General features: G+C 37.8%; 1 protein-coding gene across 4 annotated transcripts in view; it reads right to left on the bottom strand.

Moving 5' to 3' along the window:
* The window catches only part of YES1 (YES proto-oncogene 1, Src family tyrosine kinase), an 80,368-nt gene that overhangs the window by 23,355 nt on the left and 39,606 nt on the right, over nucleotides 1-17,407 (bottom strand). For 3 of the 4 annotated variants that reach the window (XM_007107847.4, XM_007107848.3, XM_007107850.4), the window contains exon 2: nucleotides 3,508-3,780. In XM_007107847.4, the coding sequence (XP_007107909.1) occupies nucleotides 3,508-3,780 (273 nt within the window). Of the gene's footprint in view, nucleotides 1-3,507; nucleotides 3,781-5,471; nucleotides 5,555-17,407 lie in introns of those variants that run through there. The other variant, XM_007107849.4, reaches the window with a different exon arrangement.

Genomic DNA, 17,407 nt, shown 5'->3' with positions numbered 1-17,407 from the left:
GCGGAGCACAGGCTCCGGACGCGCAGGCTCAGCGGCCATGGCTCGCGGGCCCAGCCGCTCCGCGGCATGTGGGATCTTCCCGGACCGGGACACGAACCCGTATCCCCTGCATCGGCAGGCAGACTCCCAACCACTGTGCCACCAGGGAAGCCCAGGAATAGAATTTTAAAAAAGAGTGGATATGTGTATATGTATAACTGATTCACTTTGCTGTACAGCAGAACACAACATTGTAAATCAACTGTACTCTAATAAAAATTAATTTTAAAAAAGACTAACAGTAATAACTAGGGTTTTATTAAGATTATTTATTATATTTAACACAAAGATAAAAAACAGCATGTTTTTCTCAGAAATTAAATGGTATGGCTGATATGGATGATAAATTCCAAAAATAATTTTGTCATATAAAGCACTGTATGTAGTTGCTTAAGACATAAGCAACTTAAATAGCCAAACTATTATCTGCAAGCGAAAGAACAAAATCTCATTTATCTGGCTTCTCCCCTGAGGCCCGGTCATATATTAACTACCTATTCGACATCTCAAATGTCTATCAAGCATTTAAAATTTATTAGGTACAAAACAAAGGTGTTGACTTTTCTCCTCTAACCTGAAGTATTAGTGAAGTCTTCCCTACCTCAGCGAACACTACCAGTCAGGTATTCAAGCCAAGTCCATTACCAGCACTGTCAGTTCTACCTCTAAAGTACCTCACCTACTTCCTTTTCATTTCCATCTCTTCCACCCTAATCCAAGTCCCTGTTATCTCTTACTGGGAAAGTAATAGCCTAACTCACTTCTGTATCTGGTTCCCTACATCCACCCTTCACACAGCTGCCAGAGGAAACTTTTTAGAAAGGGAATTTAATCGTGCAAATTCTTTACTGAAATCTCTTCAATAACTTCCTTCTAGCTTTGAATAAAACCCATACTTCTTACTGTAGTCTATGAGGTCCTGAGAAATCCTGACTCTTCAACCGCATATCATGTAATTCTACCCTCTGCCCATACTAGTCCTCAAACCTGCCAAGTCCATCTGTACCTCCGAAAGTGCATTTGTTATCCTCTCTTCCCAGAAAGCTCTTTTCCCATTTATGCACATATTTAGGTCATTCTCATCAATCAAACCTCAGCTCAAACGATTTCATCTCAAGATGGCTTTCCTTGATCATTTAAAGGGCCTTTGCCAATCATTCTAGTTAGTTCCCTCATAGTATTTATGAACCATTATCCTGTTTAGTTGTTTCTATAATTATTATCCAACCCTCATTATAATGTAAACTCCATTAGGGCAGAAATCTTGTTTCTCTTGCTTACAACTCTCTATACCTGGCACACAGACACTCATCAATAAATTAATACCCATGAATGGACTATTTCCCGTAAATAAACTGCTTTAGGTAACTGAAATATGTCTTCTCTACATTTAATCATTTTGGATTACTATCTTTCCAGAACATATAATCCTGAAAATAAACTTTTACTGGTGACTGAGAAATACCATCATGACCAACTATTACTGAAGTATTTAGAGTCAGGGGGCTGGAAATAAGACTATAATTGACTCTTTGATGTCCCTAACTTCTCAAATGAACAGTCTAACAGAATTAGTGTATGACATTCTCTGGTCACTATTTTTGGTCTGGAGGTGAGCAGAGTGAAGGGACACATTTATAGTCCATGCTTGTAGAAGAGATTCTTCTTTTGTCCCCTCATGTTGTTCAATTTGGTGCTGGCAGCTGTTTTGCCAAGCCTAAGGATAAAGTGGACACTCCAAGGGCTGCAAGAGAGACACCAAAGAAACTCGAGTCCTTGATGACATCAAGGAACTGCTGGATCAAGGAATCCTGGAGCTCACCCTACCTTTTAAAGCCAGTTGTGCTTTGTTACTCAAGGGAAAAGCATCCCGATAGGCGACCCTTCACAAAAGAACCATCTCTCTTTTTGAAGTTTCTGACTACGTTTTTAGAGCATTTCTGCCTCCATGAAAGGTTGTTGGCCATCACTTCTTGCTGTTCTCTAAAAGGATATTGTAGGGTAATAAATGAAGTTCTAGAATAGGGCATTAAATCTGTGCCCTCCTGCTTATTATCTGTGACTCTGAAAAAAAAATCATTTAAACACTGAGCCTCAGGATTTTTCTTTTTTCAGTCAGTAGTATCTAATAGAAAAACTGTATTATCATCACGAAACTGCCATTTACCTAACATTTATCAAGTAACTACTATAATACTTTAATAATAGCTAGCACTTCACAATCCTCAGAAGTTGAAACATTCTAGAGGGAGGGGTATACATTTTTCGGGGTTGTTCTTTTTTGGCCGTGCTGCACGGCATGTGGGATCCTAGTTCCCCAACCAGGGATCAAACCTGCGCCCACTGGACTGCCAGGGAAGTCCCCAGGAGGGAGGGGTATACTTTTTTTAAAATAGATCTTTATTGGAGTATAATTGCTTCACAATACTGTCTTCGTTTCTGTTGTACAACAAAGTGAATCTGCTATACATATATATATATCCCCATATCTCCTCCCTCTTGCGTCTCCTTCCCACCCTCCCTATCACACCCCTCCAGGTCGTCGCAAAGCACCGAGCTGATCTCCCTGTGCTATGAGGCTGCTTCCCACTAGCTATCTATTTTACGTTTGGCAGTGTTTATATGTCCATGCTACTCTCACCTCGACCCAGCTTCCCCCTCCCCCACCGGTCCCCAAGTCCATTCTCTATGTCTATGTCTTTATTCCTGCCCTGCCCCTAGGTTCATCAGTACCATTTTTTTTTTAAGATTCCATATATATGTGTTAGCATACAGTATTTTTCTCTTTCTGACTTACTTCACTACATATGACAGAATCTAGGTCCATCCCCCTCATACAAATAACTCAATTTCATTTCTTTTTATGGCTGAGTAATATTCCATTGTATATATGTGCCACATCTTCTTTATCCATTCATCTGTTGATGGACACTTAGGTTGCTTCCATGTCCTGGCTATAGTAAATAGAGCTACAGTGAACACTGTGGTACATGACTCTTTTTGAATTATGGTTTTCTCAGGGTATATGCCCAGTAGTGGGATTGCTGGGTCATATGGTAGTTCTATTTTTAGTTTTTTAAGGACCCTCCATACTGTTCTCCATAGTAGCTGTATCAATTTACATTCCCATCAACAGTGCAAGAGGGTTCCCTTTGGGGTATACGTTTTTAATCTTTTTATTTCCAGTGCCTGCCAGTCAGCACTCAATAATTATTTGAAAAACGAATTAGTGAAATAATTAATTATATAACCCAGTACATAATCACCATCAAATTACTACCATATTTCCCAGAATAATATCCATGTATACAATAAGACTTGAATTTATGTTGGAGACTTTAATTTTCACATAAACTTATTTTAATAATCCCCCAGTAAGTTATTTCTCTTACAGCAGGCAACTCTATGTATGTATTGCCCAAGGTCACATTCTCAAACCAACAACAGGATTGTCCATTTAAATCTCACCTGTTAAACCAGCAGGATATGAACTTGGCACCACTGAAAATGAGGAAGATGCTCCTCCAAAAGGTGTCACCCCTGAGGATCCTCCAAATGGTGTCATGGAAAGGTTGCTGAAATTAACAGTTGTGCTCTTTGTGGAGGATGTTGGTGCCACTGCAGTGTGCTCTGCTCCATAATGGCTGACACTTGTACTGACCGGTTCTGGAGTGCTTTCTGGTCTGTATTTAATGGCTGGACTTTTGTTCTCTTTACTTTTAATGCAGCCCATTATCAAATCTACAAAGGTGATAAGGCAAATTTTGAGAAGCAGTTAACATAAAGCATACTTCAAAAGGTGCAATTCAATAGTTGACTTTAAACGAGGCATTTTTCCCCTGCAAATAAGTTAACAAACCAAAAAGAACCTAGACAGCTGGAAATAAAGTCTCTCCACCTCATTTATCTTTATTACAATTCTGCTAACGTATCATTCCAATCATGCATTCTCCAGCTCAATCTCCTTAATGGTTCAATGACAACATGCCACACTGTATGGGGAAAACCATGGGCTCTGATGCCAGAGGCCAGAGTTTGAATCCTAGCTTCCTACTTCCTAGTGCAGTGACCGCAGGTACATTGCTTAACTTCTCTGCACCTCAGTTACTTGAAAAAGGAGAACAATAATATCACCTACTTCATAAGGTTTTCTGTAAGGATTAAATTTCTTACAACTTCTAGACAATCTCTGGTTCTACATAGTGGGTACTAGCAAATTCTGGTTGTTTTCCTTCTACCTATACCAGCACTGTGTAACAGAAATATAATCTGAGCCATGCATATAATTCTAAATTTTCTAGTAAATACATTTACAAAATAAAAACAGGTAAAATTAATTTTAATAATATATTTGATTTGACTCAATAAATCTAAAATATAATTATTTCAATATGTCATCAATATGAAAAATTTTAATGAGATGTTTTATATTCTCTTGTACTAAATCTTAGAAATCTGGTGTGCATTTTAAACTTACAGTACATCTCAATTTGGACCAAGCACATTTTAAGTGCTCAACAGCTGTATGTGGCTAGTGGCTACTACACAGGACAATGCATCTCTATATCTTTTCCCTTCCCTACCAATGGACACACTCCCAATGCTTGCCAAATTGGACTTCAATTTATCTTTCCCACTTTATCATTTCCTCACTTATCTTATGCACACATGGAGAAATAAATTCCTGTTTCCCCAATACATATGCCCTGTGCTTTCCCATTTTTGTGTTTTCCCTCCTTAAAAGTGCCTCTGTCAGTTAATACTCTCCTCACATCTCTACCTGCTAAAATTTATCCATTCACTGAGGGTCATTACAAATGTTACTTTACCATTCAGGCTGTCTCCATAACTGGTAAAATACCTTCTTCCTTAAAACTTCTAATGTACTTTTGGAGAGATTTTTGTACAAGACTCGCACTTGCATCTTGTTTTTTGCTCATTCCCAGCCAACCCTCAAGTCACTGGCAACACACTTTCTTAAAAAGCAAGAGTTTCTCACCTCTTATACACTGTACAGCCTACATAACTGGTAAAATATCTTCTTCCTTAAAACTTCTAACGTACTTTTGGAGAGATTTTTGTATGAGACTCTCACTTGCATCTTGTTTTTTGCTAATTCCCAGCCTATCCTCAAGTCACTGGCAACACACTTCTTAAAAAGCAAGAGTTTCTCACCTCTTATATACTATACAGCCTACCAACATGACTTGCATATAGTATGTTTACTGATATTACAAAATCTGCATTATTCCATTCACTTCCTGCAGAAGAACTAATGGTGATTTCATTAATTCACTTTTTTTTTTTCCTGGCTGTGACTCGTGGCATGCGGGATCTTAGTTTCCCAACCAGGGATTGAACCCGCACCCCCTTCAGTGGAAGTGCAGAGTCCTAACCACTGAACTGCCAGGGAATTCCCCTAATTCACTTACTTTTTACAGTATTTCCCTTCTTTTACAGCATTCAAAAGGAAGTAGGTGAGTGATAAGATGACTGCTTCATCAATTCTGAAAGACTGAACATTTTTACAAACTCAACTACATAATATTGATTTAAAATGTAGCTATAAATATTAAAAGAGAAACAGTCTCAGAAACTCAAAGTTGGAAGGTTTTCACATCTAAAAACAGGTATATTCTGAAGACGTGACAATAAAGCACAGGATTGGAACATGACTGGGACTGGAAACTTAAATATCTACTGAAAACACTATGAGAGAATAATAAGCTAAATATATAAAAGGCAGTCTTCTAAATGTGTTAGAAAAAACTAAAGGTAAGCTGTTTCATAATCTAGCAGTTGGAAAAGCCTTTAAAGCATAAAAGTAGAAACCTTAAAGGAAAAGACTAAGAGATATATGATGAAGTTGGGTGGGCAGATGTGGACACAGAAACTTAAGTGAAACTAAAGACATGAGAAGTAGGGAGAATTTGCACTTCCTCATTCTCTTACTTGCTCTCTCAACATATGAATGTACTCATATGAAAACTGGTTGACGTTCTTAACACAGACAACTCTTATACATTAAAAAACATATATATAAGCCCCTTAGAAAAACAGGAAAGCCTATCAACAGGCAATTCACAAAGGAAATATGAAAGGCCAATTAGCATATGAAGATATGGCCAACCATCCCAGTCTTCTAATAAATGCAAATTTTTAGGGAATTTCCTGGGGGTCCAGTGGTTAGGACTCTGCACTCTCACTGCTGAGGGCCTGGGTTTGATCCCTGGTCGGGGAACTAAAATCCTAAAAGCCGCGTGGCACGACAATCAATCAATCAATCAATAAATGTAAAATTTTAAAGGTATCCTTTTTGCTTATGAGATTGGCAAATTTTGGCTCAATACTCAAGGCTGAAGGGTGAATTTTAATCAACAATCAATATACATCCACAAAATATGTTAAATTGCAAAAATATTTTAAAATCTATACAAGACTTTCATATTACCTATATCCAAAGTCTAAATATTAAAAAAATATTTTAACAATTACACAGACTTTGAAAGAACAGTAGTTGTATGACAGAGAAAAACTTATGAAAGCCAGTAACGGTGCTAACATTTTAAATTTGATAACAGACCAACTGAAATACATCAATTCATAACCGAGGTTACTATAACTATTTACCCACCCTCATTTCTATTTCCAGCTTCCTTAATTCCTCATTTTCACCTTTTTCGTCACTCAGGATCTTTGCTTAGGTCTTTTCTCCCCATAAGATATCACTCCTAACTTAACTCTTCTTCCTTCAAAAGTCATATCTTTTTTCCCTCACTCTACCAGTTTTTCCTTACTACTGTCCTCCAGTCTCTTTTTCTTAAATAGAGTCTTTGGTACAGCTCCTCACATCTACCCACTTATTCTTTTCAGTAGCTCCAGGACAGAACATCATTTTCAGTCCAGTTCCAATAGCACCCAGTATCAATACACAGGAGCCATCACTGCTGCCCATCTCCTTTAGAAACATTAATATATATGTATATAAGAGTGTGTGTGTGTGTATATATATATTGGCCACACTGCGTTACTTGTAGGATCTTAGTTCCCCGACCAGGAAATGAACCCGGGCCCCTGGCAGTGAGAGTGCCGAGTCCTAACCACTGGACTGCCAGGGAATTCCCTAGAAACATTATTATAAATGTAGGATGTGATTTACATTTTTAAGTAAACTTCAGGTGCAATGAGTTATACAGATTTTAATGGACTGTCTTAGAAACATAACATTATTTAAAATATTTACATGGGAAAAACCTCTTTCAAGTTCCAAACTTACAGATACATATTTATTAACAACATATATTTATTAGACACTCTAAAGGGAGCTAAGGATGGCAAGAATGGTTCTTTTTCTTTAAAAAGGTCACAAATAAGTGCAGGAAAAAAATACAGTATTGTAAAATTTGAAAAATGCCAGAGTGAAAAAAAACCCTAGAGCAGAGGTACATACAGAACATCATGGGAATACAACAGAAGTTATGAGCTCTGCCTTGAGTGTTTGGGAAAGAAAATTTTGCAGACAATGGCATCTGAGCTAGGTCTTGAAGAGTTGGAGATTTAGGGAAGAAGAACTAGGATATTCCAGGAAGAATGAAGTGGGAAGAATGGTTTAGATGTTTGGAAAAGCATGGTGTATTTGGGGAACAGAAAACCCTGTGGCAGGAGTATAAGGGGGTGTTTTTGAGAATGGTGGGACAGATGGCTAATGTTAGAGAAGAATTTACACACAAAGAGGATTATTTGCTAAGCAATAACTTTTAGATTTATCCAAGGAGCATTGGAAAGTTAAGATTCTTAAAAAGGTGAATAGCAGAAAACATGTGTTTCAGAATAACTGTGGTAAAAGGACAAATTAAAGAGTGGAAAGAAAGAAAGAATGGAGGCAGTTAGTCAAGTTACAAAACTACTGCCATGACCCATGTGAGGCAGGACAAAAGCAGGAATACTGGGGCCAAAGATGAGGGGAAATGAGAGGTACACACCAAGTAAAATAATCAACTCTAGGTGATCGGCTGGGTATGGGTAGAGGAGACGTGAAAAAGGAGTCATTTACTCAGTCCCTACAATTTACCAAACACTTTAAAAGTAGTTACTATGTGCGTGCTAGGGGCTGGATGACTCCAAAGTTTTTAGTTTGAACAGAGTGGAAAGTAATACCATGAGGTAGAGAAAAGAGAAACAGGATTTTCTGGACCAACTAGTTCAGTTTCATATGTTAGTTTTAGGGGTCTGTGGGGCATGATGTTGAGAAGTCTAGTGGGGAATGACAGTAAGTGTAAAACTCAGAAAGAGGTAGAAACCAGAGAAAAGTTAAAAATTTTTTCACAGTGTAACCACACCTTTTGGAGATAATAAAACTCACCCAAGGCACAGATTTGGAGGGGTGTGAAAAATTAATACAGTGTTGCAGGACACCTACAGATAAGGGATAGATGGGCAAGGAAATTAGGAAGCAGCAATTAAGAGTTGGAAGTGCTTTCATAAATACAAAAACACAATTGGAAAGGATAATCATTAACTTCAAGATAGTGGAAAGGGTTGGGGAAGAGTTTCAACTGTATCTGTGGCACTTTTTTTTTTCTTAAAAAATATATGAAGCAAATAGAGAAAAATGTTAATGTGTTAAATGTAGGTAACAGATATAATTATTTTTGTTAGTTTGCAGTATTTCATACATTTTTAACAAGTAGAATAATACAGTGGGAATAGAGAAATAGACTTTCAAGAAGAAAATGACTAATAATGGTAAAGACCAACATGAAATCAAGTGGCATTTAAACTGATTTTAAAAGGCCAGCTGATTAGTAATTAGCAGCTCACTGATGACTTTCACAAGAGCATTTCTTAGCATCATGAAGATAAAAGAGCACAGTTAAGTTGAATAAATTAATGACTAGGCCATGAAAATATGGTGAATTCTGGAATGCAACATCTTCATAAGCTAGGAACATATACTTTGTATCAAAACATTTTCTATGATTTCTTTGTCTACTTCACAGATCCTTTCCTTCGCAGTCTTGGCGTAATCTAATTTGGCACACTTGGTTACTCAACAGCCATCCTGCTTTGATAAAAGAACCCTGATTTTGTTCACCTTCCTTCATTTGTCCAGCCCCAGGTAATAAATAATGACTGATTTAAGCCACTCTTGGTCCTATCCCTTTGCCATTAACTGTGTAAGACATGAGCATGGGCTTCTAGGAAGTTTTTCCTCACTTGTAAAAATGAATACAAGACAGAAATATTCCATTTTCATTCCCTAGATGTTATTGTTGTTGATGCCTAAATCTGAGACTACAAAGCGCCCATGTGAAAGGAGGACACAAACATACTGAAAAGGGGAGATGAAAGGAACTTGGGTCCCTGATGCTGCTGCTCAGTTACTGAACTATATATAACCCTATAATAACCCGAGAACACAATTTAGCTCCAGAAATCTTACTTTGTGAGATAAATATCTACTGTAAAAGTCAATTTTCTTGTTTGGTTTTCAGTTACTTGCAGCTGAAAGGATCTTAAATAATAAACTACTCAAATCACATGACAATGGTTAATATATTAAATCCCTTTCAACATATCAAGATTCAATAGCTTAACAAACACAGCTCTTCTCTCAAAGTATTTACATAAATCTGAGCTATCCTTAAGACTATAAAATTTATAGTCTATAAAAGTAAAATTCAATTTTTAAGCAAATGATTTCATATAGATATTTGCTTGAGTATAAGGTGCATGAATATTTGCTGAAAAAAAGGCTTTACCTCAATTTGAATATTACTGTTATTTTAAGATTTTCTGAGAAATATGAATTTAAAATTTACAGAAACTTCTTCCCTTAGGCACTATCAGATATTCTTTCCTAAAATGTTCTTTTTTAAAAAAATTGGCTTTGGGACTTCCCTGGTGGCACAGTGGTTAAGAATCCGCCTGCCAATGCAGAGGACACAGGTTCGATCCTTGGCCCAGGAAGATCCTGCATGCCGTGAGGCAACTAAGCTCGTGTGCCACGACTACTGAGCCTGCGCTCTAGAGCCCGCGAGCCACAACTACTGAAGCCCGTGCGCCTAGAGCCCATGCTCGGCAACAAGAGAAGCCACCACAATGAGAAGCACGTGCGCTGTAACTAGAGAAAGCCTGCATGCAGCAACGAAGACCCAACGCAGCCAAAAAAAAAAAAAAAAAAAACTTTGAGGTGTAATTTACATACAATAAGATGCACCCATTTAAAGTGTACAGTTCAATGAGTTTCGGCAAATGTCTGTAACTGTGCAACCAATACTATAATTACAATACAGAAGATTCCAATCACCCCCAGAAGATTCTGTTGTTCCCTTTCCTCAATAGGGAAAATCCCCAACCCCAGCCCTAAGGAATTACTGACTTGTTTTCTCTAACTATAGATTTATCTTTTCTAGAGTTTCATATAAATAGAATAATACTATAGTCTTTTCTGTGTCTGGCATTTTTTTTTTTAAATTAGGCATTGTGTACCTGAGATACTTCCATATTGTTGCATATACAGGTAGTTCATTAATTTTTATTGCTAAGTAGAACCCCATCATATACCTTAATTGTTTATCCATTCACTTGTTGATGGGTATTTGGGTTGTTCCAGTTTGGGGCTATTATAAATAAAACAGCTACAAACATCCCCATACAAGTCTTCGGGTGGGTAGATATGTGCCTCTCCCCCCTCTCACCATAAATACCTAAGGAATGGAACTGCTTGGTCATATAAAGTTAAGTTACTGTAATAAGCTGCTAAACTGGTTTCCATAGTGACTGTAGCATTTTGCATCCACACCAGCAGTGAATGTGAATTCATTCTCCACATTCTCAACAACACTTCTAAGTCTTTCTTTCCCCTCTCAGAAACCCATCACATGTTTACTTGGGTTTGGATATGATCCAAATAGTCTACACAGCTCTTTGACTTTTTATTCTATCTAAAATGCTTCGACAATTGGAATCTACTGATATCAAAGGAGGCTGACAATATAAAATGCATATGGCTGAAATGATGTTACACACATTTACAACATGAGCATTACCAAAATCATTAGAACTGTTGATTAACCACTGATTTTAGTTCACTGATATAAACAATGGTCAGGCCTTAGGTAACTGCCAAACACCTTTACCACCATTTAATTTGCCAATGCTATCAAGAGCATTTCAATCTCAAGCCTGCCCTCTAAAATCCAGTATTTTCTACACTCAGATTAGATCCAATGGCAATCTAAGACTGCATGGTTACTAAGATGCAATGATGATTCTTTCATATCTTACTACATCAATAGGTCCGTTTCTCACTTTTAAAACCCTATCTTTCAAAATTAAGGCATAAATGTGTAAAATCCACTCATATTAGTATACAGGTCTGCAAGTTTTGACATATGCATACAGTCGTGCAACTGCCACCTCAATGAAGATAAAGAACAGTTCCATCCCCAACCCCATCCCGTGACACCTCCATGCACTTCTTGTAGTCAATCTCTCCCTCCAACCCCAGGCAACCATTAATCTGTTTTCTGTTCTTGCAGTTTCACCTTTTCCAGATACCATTGAGCATGTAGCTTTTTGACTCTGGCTTTTTCCAGTTAGCATAATGCATTTAAGATCCACCCATGTTTTTGCAGATATCAGTTCACTCCCCTCCCCCACCCCCCTTCTTTTAGTTCATTCCTTTTTATTGCTGAGTGGAATGCATATACCACAGTTTGTTTATTCATTCCCCAGTTGATCTGGGTTGTTTCCAGTTTTTGAAAATCACAAATAGAGCCACTATGACCACATACACATAGGTTTTTCTGTGAACACAAGTTTTCATCTCATTTGAGTAAATACTTAGGAGGGAAACTGCTGGGCTGTATGGGAAGTATAACTTTATAAAAAACTGCAAACACTTTTCCAAAGCAGCTTTAACATTCTGCATTCTCACCATCAAAATGAGAATTCCAGTTGCTCTACATCCTCATCAACACTTGTTATTGTCAGTTGATTTTTTTAGGTGTGTAGTGCTATTGTTAAGGTTTTAATTTATATTTTCCTAATGACTAAGCACCTGATATTAAGCATCTTTTCATGTACTTATTTGCTACTCATATCTACTTTGGTGCAGTATCTGTTCAACTCTTTTTTTTTTTTTTTTTTTTTTTGGTGGTACGCGGGCCTCTCACTGTTGTGGCCTCTCCCGTTGCGGAGCACAGGCTCTGGACGGGACGCACAGGCTCAGCGGCCATGGCTCATGGGCCCAGCCGCTCCGCGGCATGTGGGATCTTCCCGGACCGGGGCACAAACCCGTGTCCCCTGCATTGGCAGGCGGATTCTCAACCACTGCGCCACCAGGGAAGCCCCAACTCAATTTTTTAATTGGGTTGTCTTCTTTCTAATATATTCTGGAAACAAGAATATTTACTAATACTATTATATTATTTAATATTCTAGAATCAAGTTCTTTGTCAAATATAATATTTTTTCCCAACCTATAGGTTGCCTTTGCATTTTTATAACAGTATCCTTGAACATGATTTTTAATTTTGATGCTCAATTAAGAAGTTTTAATTTTATGGTTTGTGCTGTGTCCTAATTGAGAATTCTTCACCAGAAGAATTTCTCCTGTTTTCACCGGAAGTTTTAGCTCTTTATATCAGGCCTACTGAGCCATTTTAAGTGGATTTTTGTATATGTCGTGAAGTCTGAGATCCCATATTTTTAAATTGGATATACAGTTCTTCAACTGCCATTTGCTGAAAAGACTATCCATTTCCCATTGAATTATCTTGATACCTTTGTCAAAAATCAATTAATCATAAATGCATGGGTCTGTTTCTATACTATTAGTTCCATTGTTTTATATTATATGTCAATGCTTATGTCAATTATCACACTGTCTTCATCACTATAGCTTTACAGTAAGTCTTGAAATTAGATAAAGTCCTCCAGGGTTTTTTTTATCTTCTCCAAAATTGTTTTGGATACTCTATGGAAGGGGGTCAACAAACTTTTTCTGGAAGGGGTCAGAGAATAGACATTTTAAACTTTGCATTTGCAAACCAAATGGTCTCTGTCACAACTACCTGACTCCACCATGTTAGTGCAAAAGCATGTTAGTGCATAGACAATACATAAGTGCTAAGTGTGGCAATGTTGTAATAAAACTATTTCCAAAAACAAGCAGTGGGTCAGATTTGGCCTGGAAGTTGCAGTTTGCCTGTGCACTAGGGTCTTTCATTTCCATACAAACTGTAGAGTCAGCTTGTCAATCTCTAGAAAAATGCCTGCTGGAATGTTGACTAGGATGATATTGAATCTACAGATCAATTTGGGGAGAACCGACATCTTGAAAATATTGATCTCCTGATCCAAGAATACAGTACTCCATTTATTTAGAACTTTAAAAATTTCCCTCAGCAATGTTTTGCAATTTTCAGTGTATAGATAGGTCTTGTCCAATTTTTGTTAAACTTATCTCTAGGCATTTCATAGTTTTTTGTTATTACTATAAATGGTATTACTTTATTTCTATTTCTAATTGTTCATCACTTATACAAACATATATTAATATAGTAATAATATATATACTTGATACTTATATATTGACCTCATATCCTGTGACCCTAATAATAATAAGTTCACATCTTAGTTCTAATAGCTTTTTCTTTTAGCTCCATAGGATTTTCTATATTCAAGGCCAAGTGTACAAATAAACACTTTTACTCTCCTTTAGCACCTCTAGTACAATGCTGAATAGAAGTGAGGAGAGAGAACATCTTTGCCTCGTTCCTGCTCTTAAGGGAAAAGCATTTAGTCTATCACCATTAAGTATATTAGCTGTAAGACTGTAGCTGAACTTCATTAGGCTGAGGGACATTCTCTTCTAATTCTGTGTTTGCTGAGAGTTTTTGCCATGAATGGGTGTTAAATTTTGTCAGATATTTTTACATATCTACTCAGATGATCACATAGGTTTTCTCCTTTACTCAACTGATATGGTGGATTAAACTAATTGATTTTTGAGTGTTAACCCCACCTTGGCACCTCTGCATTCTTGGAATAAAACCCATTTGGTTATGATATATTACCCTTTTAATATATTCCTAAAGGCTAATATTTTGTTCAATATTTGTATGTCTATAGTCAAAGAGATATTGCTCTTTAGTTCTCTTCTAATTTGTCTGTGTTTGGTGTCAGGATAATTTGGTCTCATGAAATAAGCTGGGAAATGTTCCCTTCCTCCTCTATTATTTTAAAGAGTTAATATTAGTATTATTTCTAAAATGTTCAAAAGAATTCACCAGTGAAGCCATCTGGGCCTTGAGGTTTCAATTACAAATTTAATATCTTTAACATACAGGGCTACTCATATTTGATTTTTCTTGTGTTACTTTGGTAACTTTTTCAAGATTTGTCCATTTCACCCAAGTTATTAAATTTATATTAGCATAAAGTTGTTCATAATATTCCTTTATTAATCTAGTCTACCACCACAGCCCTTTCAAGGTTTCTATTAGAAGTCCAGAGTAATCAACAAGGACTTTTTCCCCTCCAGTTGGTAAAACCTCAAATGTCTCCCAACCCTCTGTGATCTCAAAGGGCCACCAGCTCACAACAACAAACAGCTCTTTGCCTGGCTTTACAGCTTCACGCTCTGCAGGTACCTTCCAGAATTCAGCAAAAAATCAGAGAGACTCCTATGCAGACTGTTAGCGTTATTTTTCTAAATAGTGGTCTTTCTGCTGGAGTTCTCCCCTGCAATTTCCAGCTGCCTTGGCCTCCATGAATTCTGATCTCCTCGACTTATTAAGACCACTCTCAGGCTTCCCTGGTGGCGCAGTAGTTAAGAATCCGCCTGCCAATGCAGGGGACACGGGTTCAAGCCCTGGTCCGGGAAGATCTCACATGCCGCAGAGCAACTAAGACCGTGTGCCACAACTACTGAGCCTGCGCTCTAGAGCCCGTGAGCCACAACTACTGAGCCCACGTGCCACAACTACTGAAGCCCGCACGCCTAGAGCCCATGCTCCGCAACAAGACAAGCCACCGCAATGAGAAGCCTGCACACCGCACAACAAAGAGCAGCCCCACCCCCGCTAGCCACAACTAGAGAAAGCCTGCGCACAGCAATGAAGACCCAATGCAGCCAAAAATAAATAAATAAAATAAATTTTTTTTAAAAGAAAAAAAAAAAAAGACCACCCTCCTTTGCCCAAGATCCCTATCCCTGCTCTGCAATTCAGACCATGCCTCTAGAGAAAGCTGGGGTGATTAGGTGACTGTCCAGCTTACCTCATTTGTTTCCTGTCTTTCAGGGATCACAGTCCTGTATTGCTGTTGTTCAATGTCTGAAAACAATTGTTTCATATATTTTGTCCAGATTTTCGGTTTTTTGTTTTTGGGGGAGTGGTAAATCCATCATGGTAAATCCATCATGGCCACTTTAAACGCTCTTAAAGGGGACTTGCCTGGCAGTCCAGTGGTTAAGACTCCACGCTTCCAATGCAGGGAGCATGGGTTCGATCCCTGGTTGGGAAACTAGGGTCCCACATGCTGCGAGGCACGGCCAAAAAAAAAAAAAAAAAAAGTTCTTAAAAGTTAATCCCTAAAAAAAATTTCATTCCTTGGTTTTAATATCATTAAAGTGCAGAGAGTATTATTTCTAAATAAATTTAAGTCAGTTTATATAACAGATAATGGACTTATTCCTTAACAATAGCCACTTTCAGGGACTTCCCTGGCGGACCGGTGGTTAAGACTGTGTGCTTCCACTGCAGGGGGTGTGGGTTCGATCCCTGGTCAGGAAACTAAGATCCCACATGTCACTCCACATGGCCAAAAAAATCATCATCATCATCATCATCACTTTCAAATTAACATTTTAAGTGTTTTACTATAATTGGTTAAAGTGCTCTGTGGTATTTTTATTTTAATTTCAAGAAATAATTTTTAAGGTAGCATTTATGTACCCACTTGGTAAGTCTAAAATTTATACTCAGCTTAATGAGTTAGGCTCTTTTGGACTCAAGAAAGTTTTTATTCTAAACATAAAAACGGTAATAGGGAAGAGGCAAGAGTCTCATAAAAATCAGAAACTACAGAACAATCTGATCATACAGATTAATCCCAAAAGGCTGATGGTGTTCAAGTTTGAATGCAGGTCTTGATACTGGGTAATCATTGCTTTATCGTTAGGAGCTTATTGCTTCCCTTCTATAACGTGGATTCAGCATCTCTATTTCCATACCCCTGATGCTTCCACCAACTACTTCACTCTCTACTGGGATAACAGTTCCCTACTTCTAACCCCTATTTACTCATAATTTTGATTCATTTATGGTCTATTCCAGGTTTCCTCAAACTCCCCCAGCCACTGCCTAATTCACTTATTTCTGAGTTTGCACTAGCATGAAGAAGAGTAAAAGCAAAAGAATGTAAGTTGCTATCTCATTGCCCTAACCTGCTGACCAGATCTGGCCGTCAGCTGCTCACCCCATGGTCTCCTTATGAGATTGTGGGCCTAGAAGTTACCATGATGCTTAGTCTGTTCAGCATAAGCTCTTGCTTTAGTACCTTGTAAAAATACATATATTTTAGCAAAATGTACTAAAAGTAAAAACTTTTCCAACTGAAACAAATTTCTGTGTTAGATTTTTTTTCTTTAGTGGAAAGGAAGTCAGAGATATGGAAGATTAATGTGTAATGCTGATCTAGCCCCACTAAGTCACCAGCCATTACCAGAGGGTAGAGTCAGGCAGGTTAACAAATGCAAAGTTTTACTTTGATCCCTCATCACGCCTAAACTATTGTACTTTCTCATCTTCCCTGGGTAAAGGGCAAGAGAAGGTAGAGTGGAACTAAAAACATCAACAGAGCTTTGCTGACGGGGCAAATTCTCAAAAGCAGAGAGGTAAAATGGCCCCTTTCTATTTCTCATATGGCTGTCTTGTCATCCCCCAAAAGAACATAAATTATAGTACTCGAAAACCTTTTGTTTCAAAATGCTATAGGAAATAAAGGATTGATAAGGTAGTGACAACAAGAACAAATGCTACCAGATATTTAAGATGGTCAGGCATTCTCTTTTCAAACCTCTGGCCTTCATAATCCTGTCCATTTCAACTTTCCCTCTTCTCTCCACACATCCCACTTATTTTGGCAAAACTTTTTCTAACTTTCCTATGCTTCTCATACTCACTTAAAATATAATCCGAATTTTCTTGATTTCTGCCCATGCTTGCTGCTTCCACTACGTTAAAACTGCCCACTAAGGTCCCCAATTAACTTCACATTGATAAATCAATTCAGTCCTCATCTCACCTAACCAGTCAGCCACAGTCCACACAAGAGATCCCTCCCTTTTCCACCTAGT

This window comes from Physeter macrocephalus, chromosome 19 (assembly GCF_002837175.3).
Source record: "Physeter macrocephalus isolate SW-GA chromosome 19, ASM283717v5, whole genome shotgun sequence".
In the NCBI taxonomy this organism is placed as follows: domain Eukaryota; kingdom Metazoa; phylum Chordata; class Mammalia; order Artiodactyla; family Physeteridae; genus Physeter; species Physeter macrocephalus.
Note: the sequence above shows the minus strand (reverse complement) of the source record. Positions and strands in the feature narration are given on the sequence as shown.